Source organism: Eleutherodactylus coqui, chromosome 2 (assembly GCF_035609145.1).
Source record: "Eleutherodactylus coqui strain aEleCoq1 chromosome 2, aEleCoq1.hap1, whole genome shotgun sequence".
In the NCBI taxonomy this organism is placed as follows: Eukaryota; Metazoa; Chordata; class Amphibia; order Anura; family Eleutherodactylidae; genus Eleutherodactylus; species Eleutherodactylus coqui.
Genome location: NC_089838.1, coordinates 85222561 through 85235440, shown reverse-complemented (window position 1 = coordinate 85235440; position 12880 = coordinate 85222561). Strand labels below are relative to the sequence as shown.

At 43.9% G+C, this 12880-nt stretch overlaps 1 protein-coding gene across 2 annotated transcripts in view; it reads right to left on the bottom strand.

The window, feature by feature from the left end:
- Positions 1-4229: 4229 nt before the first annotated feature.
- The window catches only part of LOC136611506 (uncharacterized), a 74433-nt gene continuing 65782 nt past the window's right edge, over positions 4230-12880 (bottom strand). For both annotated transcript variants that reach the window (XM_066591169.1, XM_066591168.1), the window contains exons 12-18: positions 12547-12637; positions 11416-11510; positions 8682-8836; positions 6844-7027; positions 6430-6542; positions 5670-5763; positions 4230-5589 (exon numbers count right to left, since the gene is read on the bottom strand). In XM_066591169.1, coding sequence (XP_066447266.1) covers positions 5506-5589; positions 5670-5763; positions 6430-6542; positions 6844-7027; positions 8682-8836; positions 11416-11510; positions 12547-12637 — 816 coding nt within the window. In that variant the 3' untranslated portion in view covers positions 4230-5505. The remainder of the gene's footprint in view (positions 5590-5669; positions 5764-6429; positions 6543-6843; positions 7028-8681; positions 8837-11415; positions 11511-12546; positions 12638-12880) is intronic.

Sequence of the window (12880 nt, the reverse complement as noted above, 5' to 3'; positions counted from 1 at the left end):
AAAAGTGAAAAGGAATACTTACCTAGCAGGCTCGGTCCAGGTCCTCCTGCTGCTGTTCATAGCTCCACCATGCATCCTGTAGTCCTCATTCACCCACAGAAGATCACTTCCTGGTTGCGGGATTCATAAATCTCACCTCCAGGAACTGATGGCACTGCTCAGTCAATCAATGCAGCACTCGATGAACCAATGCAATGTCTGTGATTGGCTGAACCGCGGTTGAAGAACCAATCACAGCCATCGTGCTGTGGAGGCGGGATTTATGAATTGGCCAATCAATGCCGCAGCTCGTTGAGTCGAAGCTCCGGAGTGCAGCAGAAGGGACCTGGACCAATCTTGCTAGGTAAGTATAATGTGACATCCCCAAAAATAAGACCTATTGCCTCTTTGGGAGCAAAAATTAATATAAGACAGGGTCTTATTTTCAGGGGAACATGGTAGTCATTAGTTCATTCATTTGTTGTTAGGTTTAAACAGCAGTTGTTTAAACAACTCGAGGGCAGGGGCGATTGTTTGCCCAGCTAAGCAAAATGATTCATTCAAAAGCCAATTCACGTACTGCCACAGTAGACAATGGCTTTTTCTTTGCACTTATTAAAAACCGCCCACCTCGAGATTCTTTCAAAAGCCAATCCACATACTTGTACAATACCAATGGTTTTTTCTTCAATGCAGTGTACCCCAAGTGCAAACAGGGGGATAGATGAAAGAGGAGTCTGCGCTTCTTCATATATCTAAGTTAAAAAGTAGTAAAACTTAAGGGTGGCTTACTTGAGGAGGGATCTCCCTGGATGGTGACCCCTCAGTGATGGGATGAGCCTATAGATATAAACCACAGGATGCCAAGTGGGGTCTTTTCACAGGTACTTTTCAAGTAGGAAGCGCCTCGGCCAGCCTTCTTATTTGGAGGTTTAGTTATAGATATATAAAGAACAAACAAGCTGAACAAACAGACAATCAGAGGTCGCTCCCCAGATGCTGTTGGGGGCTGCCGGATATTGCTGCGATGCGTTTCAGTGTTGTTGGACGTCTTTTTCAAGCTCAGATTTGTCCCACCTGTAGGTCCATCCAGTTCAGCCTATTACCCCCAATGTTGATCCAGAGAAAGGCAAAAACCCCAATCAGGTAGAAGCCAATTTTCTTTCTTTTAGGAAAACAATTCCTTCCTGACTCCAATCTTACAATCAAAGTAATTCCCGGATCAACAACCCTTCTGAAGAAATTAGTGGCTAGAACATGTAATGTTACATTCAAGAAAGACGTCCAGGCCCCACTTTTAGGCCGGGCTCACACGAGCATGTGGTGACAGCGTATTGCGCATCTGGGTTTTGTACGCATAATACACTGCACCAATCTCTCATAGGCATCATGTTACCGCTCACACGAATAGCACGAAATATGTGTGCAAGAAAAATCACAGCATGTTCTATCTTGGCACGTAGTACATGCGCATACACAACCAGATAGTATATGGTGATTGGCGGTACGCTGGCTGGCACGCTGTGAGATACGCCTGTGTGAGCCCGGCCTTAGAGTTCACATCCTCAGGCAGGCAGAGACTTCCATAGTCTCCATATAATATCAGTTGGGATCAGACTCCTGGCACCCCCAATGATCGTGCGAGCACTGCTCCCTCTTCTTTAGACCTGTGACATCATGTTCATCACTCACATGGCCTTTGTCCTACTCAAGTGAATGGGATCCAATTGCAATAACAGGCACCATCGTTACACAGTGAATGGTTAGGGGTATACAATGAAGAGGCCACAGCTCTTGCTACAGAGCCCCCTTCAATCAACATAGTGCCAGGAGTTTAAGGATGAGCGAGTATACTCGCTAAAGCACTACTCGCTCGAGTAATGTGCTTTAGCCGAGTATCTCCCTGCTCGTCTATAAAGATTCGGGGACCGCCGCAGCTGACAGGTGAGTTGCGGCGGGGAGCGGGGCAGAGCGTGCGGGAGAGAGGGACAGAGAGATCTCCCCTCCGTTCCTCCCTGCTCTCCCCCGCAGCTCCCGCTCCGCGGCGGCCCCCGAATCTTTAAGGACGAGCCGGGAGATACTCGTCTAAGGCACATTACTCGTATGAGTAGTGCCTTAGCGAGTATACTCGCTCATCCTTACAGGAGTTGGACCCTCACCAATCTGATATCGATGGCCTTTCTTATGGAAAGGTCATTAGTATTAAACTCCTGGAAAACCCTTTAAGCAGATTATAACAAAATTTGAATAATAAACTTTAATGATTTGCTCTTTGCTGCTGGATGTTTATGTTGGACACGCTTCTGCTTCCTTTAATGACATTACTATCAGAGGCAGAAAGTTTGGATTTTCATGTATTTGACTTTGCAGTGTATCTGTGGACGTGTATTCTGCAGCCTGCTAGGACCAAGTCCAAAGGTACAATGTTATTTCTACGGGATTATTATGTACCATTCAATAACACAACTCTGCAGTTTATATGTAGTAATTAAAGGTTTATTCCATTCCCAGGCTGAGATCTTCAAATGAACGAATTTGAGCGATAATCGCTGTCTAAATGCAAAAAAATGTACCCACTATACATTCGCAGTTGTTTATCACTGTCTATTGCTAGATCGCTGTCTTCTCATTACGTCTAAATGCTCCCCGCTCAGCGCTTCATATAGAGGGTGAAGTGCTGAGCGAGGAGCCAGCAAAAACCCAGCAATTCAGCAAGAAGTCTTTCAGTGTAAACACTCTGCACGAGTGCTAACGACCTTAGTGGTGTCATCAGCGCTCCTGCAGACGTTTAAATGACTCTTGACCCATGTAAAGGGCCATAAAGAGGCAGGTTCTATCACATTTTCTCGTTTGCAGGTAGCAGTCTAGTTTTAGATAGATATACTTAATCCAGAGGAACACCAGCCTGGGACAGGAGATAAATGCTCTCAAACTAGACTTACAGAACACGAAGAGAGCAAACTTCTAAATGTGAAGGAAATGTTGAAACATTAAAGTGCAGATTTTAAAACCATCTAAACATCAATGATGAGACTTTACACGGACTGTAGTTCAGCACAATGGACAGCTCAATGGTCTAAAATCTGAGGTCTCCATGCCCTGCTTCAAACTAGAGCAGGAAAAGCTAAACTGAGAAAGCCATCAGACCAAGTTGCAGGTAATTCAGTTCTCATCTTACAGGTGTTTTACCTTACAGGTGTTTGAAACAAGTCAATAATTAACATCAGAAACAGATCACACTTTTAGGGCTCGTTCATATGAGCTTGGTTTTAGCACAGTATAGATGTGGGAAACAATTGCGCCTATACTGCACTAAAAATGATGTGAACAAGTAATTTTTCATGCGCAAAAGACCTTAGTTTCCTGCGCGTGAAAATCGCCTATTCACTAGAGCAGCTGCGCTAAAAAAAAAGCACAGCTGTTCCAGGAGGAGAGAGAGAAGAAGCCTCGCAAGACTTTGGGATTTCCCCATAGCAGGAAAAGAGAGAGCGGGGCTATGGGGTATTAACCCCTAGCCCCACTCTGTCTCTCCCTGCTATGGGTTAATCCCCCATAGCCCCGCTCTGAGAGAGGAGGAGAGGCTATAGGTCTTCTCACAGGGATTCCCCATAGCAAAGAGGGAGGGGTGGCGCTAGAGTGCGGATCACTCAACCCCCCCTCTTTCAGCTATAGGTAAATCCCTTGGGGTGAGAGGTAGAGGGAGTCCCCTACTGCCCCCCACTGCTGAAGAATTGCGCAGCTGCTTACAGCAGGATATTTAAAGACATGCTGCCCAGAAGCACATTTTAAATGTCCCGCTATAAGCAGCTGGGAATTCCTTTGGTTGGCAGAAATAATTTTTAAAACCTACTTGGAAGTATCTTTTGATATACAGTAACTTCTATAATATCAAATAGACTAAAGGTGTTTTCACACCTGCGCTGGTGGATTCTGCTTTCCTGCTCCGATTGGGGAGCAGGAAAAAGGGAATCCCCAAGGTCGAATGGTTCCGATTGTGCTCGGGACCAAACACCGCCGGGCAGACCCCATTGGCTTGACTTGTAATGGGGGTCTGCCTGCTTTGTGCCCAGCTGCCTGCTTTTGCATGTTGAGCTTTTTCTTCCGGTATTTGGAGTCAGATCTGTGACTCGGAAGTGCGACGCAAATGTGAAACCGGCTAAATCAAATGAATTTGGAAATTATTACTACAAATTGGGTTAATAATAACATTAGCAATAATAGGACTATACAACCTTATGCCCAAGGCAGGGTATTTTTTTATTAATTGCTTCTATTGTACCCAAATAGAAAAGATCCTGTGTTTATATACAGATCCGTCTATATGTAACCAAACTTTTGTGTTTCTTTTTAAATAGCCCTTTTTATGATTCTAGTATTGAAATACCATTGCTATAAACATACATCAGGCTGGTACCCACTGTTCCCTCTTAGCTCTGGAAATAAAAGAGTTAAAAAATAGTCTTCCCTGCAGGGAAGTATCTCTGTAAATAGGCTTGTTAACCTCATTAGTACCTTGTTTTAACTCTATAATTTCCAGATCGCACAGCTGAAAGTACCTTTACATGACATGATTGTCAGGCACCGACACATGTCTGAGCGACTATCACTTCTGTGCTTTTTAGCAGGAATGATGGTATGTTAGAGAATGGAGGCGGAGCGGCCAGAGATCTCTTCCAGCCACCAGCCTCCATTCACTGCAAACAGGCAGTCGCTTAAAGACTGAGCGGTACCTGTTTATACCGAGCGAAATTCACCCAACAGTCATTCTATTTCTCGCCCAGTGCCCTGTCAGGGACCAGGTACACGGGCCAACAGTCACCCATAATTGCTTGTTTGAGTGATTATTCAGGCAATTGTCGGTCTGTGTAAGGTTACCTGTAGAGGGAACATTGCAGGTAACTGGAGTCTATGATCTGAAGTATGCCAATTCTTTGTCTACTCTTAGGCTGGGTACACACGGGACGGATTTTCAGCAGAATTCTCGCGGATTGGCCACACTGAAAATCTGCAAGAGTTCCGCTGGAAAACCGCAGCTGCGGGTTTTGGAGCGGCTCCGCTGCCTGCATTTCCTCTGCGGCCATCTCTCCCCATAGAAAGAAGAGAGACCGCTGAAGAAAAAAAAATTGATATGCTGCGTATTTAGTTTTCACACCGTTTGTCTGCAATGGATTGGCCGCAGCGTGTGGACGAGATTTTTGCAAAATCTCGTCTACTTTGCTGGCTAATCCAGGGATTAGGAGCCATGTGCAGAATTTGCATGTGGACAATCCGCACGGAAATTCAGCAGCAAATCCGTCCCGTGTGAACCCAGCCTTATTGCGCCAAAACATCATCCTACTGTATTGAAAACCCCTGTAGCAGAAACCATCCGCACACTAGGAGTCTTATTTACTGTATTGTAGCTGTTTAACAGAAATCAAGGAGAACTGTGATTGTTCCTTTGGACAACAAGGTCTGTTTTTCTGCTCCAGTTTTGATACATGAGGTCAATTATTCTGGCTAATAAAATCTAATCATCCTCCAGGATTAGGCTTTACTGCTGTATTGATTGCTTCCCTTGTAGTAAGCCTTCCACAGTCTCACCGTCCTGTCCCATGAAACTGAAGCATACTGAAAAGACAAAGAAAGGTATTAACACTTACTTTCCCTATTCAGGCATAATGAAATATACTCATGCGCTTTAACAGTACCTGCTTCATCTCTGCAATGTGCACTATGCAACGGATTAGATCTGTGTGTCCTACATTACATTGAACCTGAAGGAAAGTGTCGGGATCATAAACCCTGGAATACAAAAAATAGTAGATGTACAGAAGTCATAACCACTGAGCAAGCAACAAATAACCATAATGGAGCACATGTATGAATATTGCTGACTCCATATCTCAGCCACATTTTAAGCATCCACAAGAGACATTGTATGGTCAAGAGCGTCACTGATCTGAAAACAATTTGGATCATCATGATAAGGTGGGATGACAGACAGGGACAAGCTCTACAGTTGGCAAAGGCTGGAGTGTGACCACCTGTGGTCCCTGGACGTCAGCATGATAGCTGTCAATTGGGCAATAGTTCAATTCATCATTGGACCCTCCATCCATACCAATTCCTAATATTCTTATATATAATTCAAAATTTCCATTCCCCTCCAATCATATACCCTCCATATGTGCAAATCGCAATGCATGGATGGCTGGTTACCCAACAATGTACAGCATCTCCAATAGGATTTGACGGTTGCTGCAGCTATTTTGTCTTCTCCATCCCTCACCTCTATTACTCTCTAGCACTGAAAATATATTCCTATGTGACATATGCCATATCCTAACAAATGCACTAAGGGGGCCCATTGTAGCCTGTTTCAAAAAGGTACCTTTACATATACACCACCTATATTTATGGGAAACATTAAAGTGAGGTCAGGAGGAAGCTGAAATATCTGTTCTGTACCTTATTGTGTCATGTACCCCGGCCACGATGCAACCATTCATCTGATCAATGCAGATACACATGACCACTCCCTTGGTGTGCAGGATCCTCTCACATTGTGCATCCTCTTCACTCTGCAGATGGTACAGATGGTGGTTAGAGATAAGCTAAAACTGTTCATATGTGAATGAGAAGCTCTGTGGTAAAACATGTAGATGTGTAGGAGCTAGTCTGCATAACATAACCAGTCACACATATGCCCATACCTTGACAGAGCTCAACATTTCCAGAACACCATTATTCTGTTATGATTCTGGATACAAACCTATCCTCTTTTAAATTGGGAAATATAGTTCAATTGTTCTCCATTGAAAGAAATAGGAAAACCAATTTACAAGTGTATGGTAAAGATTAGCAAATGATAGTATTTCCTACCCATATTCGAATAGTTCCATCTTCGGAGCCGGTGATCCACTTGTTCTTGAGATTATGCCACACAACAGAGGTGACTTCTGCCTCATGCCCACTCAGAATATGTACAAGGGTCATCTCAGAACTTGACGCTCCAAAATTGCGGATATAAATATTGCCATCGCTAGAAGAATAGGCGAACTCCTTCCTGCAATGTATTACACAACATGATTTAGAAGGTTTTACTTCCAAAAATGAAAAGCTTGGGATTTATTAGCAAAAACAATATTTGTGAGTTTCTTCACTAGAGCACTTATCATTGATTCTTCACGTCCAAAGAAGGGCCCTGAGCAAGAGGGGCTTATTCTGCTAAAGTATAATTTAGTGCTACAGTTCTGAGCACAAGCTTGTAGAAAATACAGATAATCCCTAAATATATCCAATACGGCATTTAAACGATTCCCACAAAGTTTTTACAGACTGGAAAAATTTGGGGAGTTTTTTTCTCCTTCTGAGCAGGGGCAGACCAGCCGTTGAGGTCCAAATAAAGCGATCATGGGACATGCACATGTGATCACATGTGACCACTCTACCCAATAGTCGGCAGGTGAGCTGAGTAGGCACAAACTGCAGAGGTCAGGAGTTGAAGGGGCGTCACACCGGCACAGGTGAGTATAACTTTTTTTTTACTATACACAAAAGGGAACCGCTGCTGAGGGGCTGGGGCCTATGAGGGGTATCGCTACTGAGTGCAGGGGTCTGGGGTCTATGAGAGGCATTGTTACTGAGGGGTGGCTATGAGGGACATTATTACCGAGTGGTGGCCTATATGTAGCATAATTACTGAGTGGGACCTATATGTAGCATTATTACTGGATGGGGGCCTATATGTGGCATAATTAATGCGTGGGGGCCTATATGTAGCATTATTACTGGATAGGGGCCTATATGTGCCATTATTACTGGGTGGGGGCCTTATTACTGAGTGGTGGCCTATATGGGTCAATATTACTGGGTGAGGGCGTGTGAGAGGGATTATTACTGTGTGGAAGCCTATATGAGGCATTATTACTGAGTGGGGGCATAAGAAGAGCATTATTATTGAGTGGGGGAACTTTTACTGTGTGTGGAACACGAAAAGTGGCACTTACTATGTCGAGTCTACAGGAAACACAAAAAGAGGGATAGTATTACTGTGGGGGTAACTTCAAGCTGTATTACTACTATCTGAGGCACAATGGATGGGGAGATTAAATCTCTAGAAATTTGGAAGATAAAGCTAGAACCCTTGAAAATTAAGGAGTCAAAAATGTCTGTGTCTAATTCTGCAGAGAGAAATTGTGACTAGGACAGTCATCATGACGGTCTGGGCCAGATGACGAAAAAGGGGAAAGTGAATAACTGCAGTGAGAGGGGACGTCACCTGTGATCACTGGATATAACAGTGCTTTAATCATTTATACGGTCTGCAAAATACCTGTGTAGGTCTAGTATATACAGCTATATGGTCACTGTTTGTGTGTGTGTGTGGGGGGGGGGGGGAGATAATATTGTGCTATACACTGGGAGTATTATTTGGCTCTCATATAGTGTTAATATTGGTAATATTGATCTTTTTGTAGTGGTCTTTATTCAGTATGTTGGTATAAATCACCAATCAGTTTGGCTCCTGGCCAGCTAACTGGCATTTTGCAGGATGAAATTGCAATACATACTGCTCTATTTTCTCTTGTTTTCTAACAGAATTCTAAAATAAAAGGTTCTGAACTAAACCTCTAACACTGATATGAACAGGGCCTAGGCCAGGCACTATAGACCCACATCAAATTATAATGATACTATTATTTGTACTATAAGCCCACCTCTTTGGACAATAACATATGTCCATTATGGCGCCATCGCAAGCGCTTTCTCTTTGTTCGCTCCAGTGATCCAGCTCCGGTCTGGAGAATGTCTCAATGAGCGTGCATGCATGTAGATCCCATACACATAGTCTTCGATCCCATCCACCACTCAGCTACTGGAAAAAGGAAAATACCCTATCTGCTCACAATGACATTTATTGTATGACATTTACTGCGCATATGTAAAATACAATAGTCTTTTAGTGGTCCGGCTTCTCAATTCGGAATTGCCTATTGCATCCAGCGTCCTGCCCGGTCATATTTACTTCTTATAATAAAATGCTTCAAGATGAAGCCAGATTGAGAATGGGTCAATCTCAAGTATTTCTCTCAAATATCTGAGTACACAGGGGTTCAGCTAAAGGCTCATGGGCCCAAAGATTGCGCTCCCTCCGCATACCTGCTCTTTATAGCTGCCAGACATGGCCTGCCATAGCTTTCAGCTCAGTAATGGTAGTGTTCCCTCTAAGCTTTTGTCGCCAGTGAAGGGAGTAGTTATGGATCCGGGTGCTGCTCCCTCCAAGGACTCATTCAAATTATCACACAGTATGGGAGTAGAAAAAATAGAACCCAATGGCTGAACAGAACAGTGATATGATGAAGCTGAACAGTGCCGAACTGAACCCATTGGCTATGATGGGTTCTTTTCAGTTTCTGGCTAGTTGACTAGCATTTTGCAGGATGAAATTGCACAGCATGCTATGCGATTTTGTCTTAGGGTGGATTCACAGAAGCGTGTTTATGTGCATACAATTGTGCGCAGAAAAACACGCGCCTATTAGAACCATTGGTTCCCTATGGTGTGTTCACAAGTCCGTGTTTTGCCGGGCATGCAAATGCACGTACCTGCAAAACATAGGACAGGCATCCACCATAGCTCCGTGGTGCACGTCAATATTCCCCAACAGGGAGTCCCCTTGTCACCGAACACTGTGACAGCACTGTCACAGTGTTCAGTGACTAGGGGACTCCCCATGGAGAGTAAAGAATCCCCTGCCACAGCTGTCACAGCTGTGACAGCTGTGGCAGAGGATCGCGATGTTCTCCCATTGCTTTCAATGGGACTGGCACTTCTGCAGTCCCATTGAAAGCAATGGGCTGCAGGCAAGCTCTGCAGGGATTTTCGGGGCAGAGCTTTAAATATAAGCTCTTCCCTGAAAATCACCCCTAGAATGTGTTAAAAATAAAATAAATTATACTCACCTCTCCTCAGCTGCTGGAGCTCAGGCGAATCTAACCTGTCTTCTCCCTGCACTGCTCTGAAGGTCTTTCAGCAGGGAGATTTAAAATCCCCGTCTGCTGAAAGGGCTGTATCTGATTGGCTGAGCTCTCAGCCAATCACAGGCAGCTCTCAGCCATTTATTGAGTGACAGCTGAGTGCTGCCTGTGATTGGTCACAGCACTCAGCCAATCACAGGCAGGACCTGGCTATTCATTGAATTCAATGAATGGCCAAGCACTGCCATGGGGAGCATTTACAAAAATGCTACAACTCAGACCACCCCTTTAATCTTATGATCCCTGGTTGTCTGTAGAAGTGAAAGGGTTAATGCTGTATGTCTGGTGTCCAGTGGTTAGCAATTCCTCCAGACTCCAGCACTATCTTGGCTGTAACTTCCTGTGTCTTCCTTGATCATATGGATTAGTGCGGGGAGGGGAGAAAGAGGACCGTGTTATATGGCTGCACTGTTCTCTCTATGATCAGGCAGAGCAACTCAGTAAGTGTGGTGATCCTGTTTGAAAGTGCAACCACTGTGGGTATATCTAAACTACTAGATGTAGTGTAGCTTGAAGTTGTGCGTCAAACATGCATGGATTTCCAGTTGTAAACTATTGATGGCCTAGCCTTAGGATAGGTCATTAATGTTAGACCAGGTGGGACCTTTTGTCAGGGCCCCCTACCAATCAGCTCTTCTTTTGGCTGGTGAGCACATGAACTGATCTGGTTTCTGCAGGAAGAAGACAGCTCCATTCACAGAGCAGTGGCCAGAATTGGTATTGCAGGCTTAGTTTCCATTGAAATGAATAGGAACTTGACATGCAATACCAAGTCAGGCCACTGCTGTGAGAATGGAGATGTGTATTTAATCAACTCTGCCATTTAGACTGCCGAATGTTGGCACACATAATCGCTCTCGTGCTGCTGCACGGGAGCTAGCATAGCTGGCTCACAGTGGGGCGACTACAGGAGATTTCACTCCTGATTCTCCCCACCCCTCTCCATTGACTTAACATAGTGGCCATTCAGTATTGAATGGCTGCTATTTACACTGAACGATCAGCAATCAGCTCATCGTCCATTGTTTATGTAGAATAAGCCTGGAGTGAAATCTCCTGCAGCCTCCCCACCCCCTGCTGGCCGCTCTGTGAGAGAGCCACGATGCTAGCTTCTGTGCAGCAGCACGAGAGCTAGTATGTGTGGGGACGAGTGTCGGTTGTCGTTTGCCCGACATTCGTCCCGTTTAAAGGGCCTTAAGTGTTTCTGTTTGCTTTTTGTTTTGCTTTTTGAAGCACCATTGAAATCAATGGGGAAAAAAATGTTCTTTTTTTTCAGTTTCTCTCCTTGAAAAAATGGAGCAGAGAGCTTGAAACCCTGAACTGCCCCTAACGCAGGTGAGAAAGCAGCCTAACATCTCTTACTGCATTTTGCATTACAAGGTTCTTCGGAGAGTAAAGCATATTGTAAACCCACCAGATATACAGCGGAGAAGCCGTTCTCTTTTCCAACCACGGCCAGGGCTGTCACTGCTTTAAAATGACCAGTTAATACCTTTTTGCAGGTGAAACCTGATCCAAACAACAAGAAGCAATATTAATATTAACAGCTTGGAGAACACATCATTATATGTACATATAAAATAATAAACATATTGTATGTAAGAAGGAAAATGTGGAGCAAAATATCTGGTCAATCTGTCATTTTAACTCTCCTAGAGCCGCGCTAAAAAATATTGCGACTATTGGAGCAGAAAATCGCACGAATGAAGATTAGCTGCAACTAAGTCGCGGCTATTCTGCATGATTTTATCGTCCATTCACATGCCTGGCTGCAGTGAAATAGCGCCACAGCCCCCAAATCCCTCGGTCAGCAGAATGGCTTTAAATTACTTTTAAATGCCTCAACTAGAGGCTCCTGTCATTGTTTAGCACGCCAGATGGCTCCCTTTGCCAGACAGCTCCCATAGACTCCCATAGGAGTCCATGGAGTCATAGAATCATAGAATGGTAGAGTTGGAAGGGACCTCCAGGGTCATCGGGGCCAAACCCCTGCTCAGTGCAGGAATCACTAAGTATCCCAGACAGATATTTGGCCAGCCTTTGCTTGAACACTTCCATTGAAGGAGAACTCACCACCTCCTGTGGTAACCTGTTCCACTCATTGAGTCTCCTGCATTGTGCCATCAAAAGATAAGGCAAGTCCTATCTTTTGACGTGAAAGAAATTTCGGCATTAAAACACACGCCTATTGGGCTATCTTTGACAAAAATCGCTTGTCTGTTGGAAACCATTGGTTCCAATAGGCACAATTTTTTGACACACCTATTCAAAATGATGCTTGTGTGAAAGGGGCCTAAGGGATCTCTAACACAAAATGGAATATTCTGCAACGTACCACGGGGATTTCGGTGCATAATTAAACATGGCAGAATCCTGCTGGCAATTTTGCATCAAAATCCGCAGTTAGCCGCTTGGATTTTAGTGCGGAATTGAGGGACGGCATATTCTGCAATGCTGTTGAGGTGAAAGGCCCCTAAAGAGCTGACAATTTGTAGTTGGCTTCTGTGTTGTAAGCGGTGGATTTTCTGTACCGTGTCGTCCTCACCTGCTAGATGCTTGTTTATTAACCTGCCACCTTTTTCTGTGTTTAAAGGGTTCTCAGTCATTGGAATCTGAGGCAACACAATGTCATATTTCTGCACAAACGGAAAAACAAAGTTTTAATGCAAAATGCAATATTTTCAGAATGAGAAAATAACTTCTGGCATATTATTTTGATCTAGTGTGATTATTTATATTGATTGTTATATTGTTTTATTATATTTATTGTTACTGTATATCTCATGTTGTTATTTTGTTATCCAGATTCATTCTTTATATAGATTTATTTCTTCTATTCATCTATTGTCATTGTGTATATTATATTGTCATATATCACA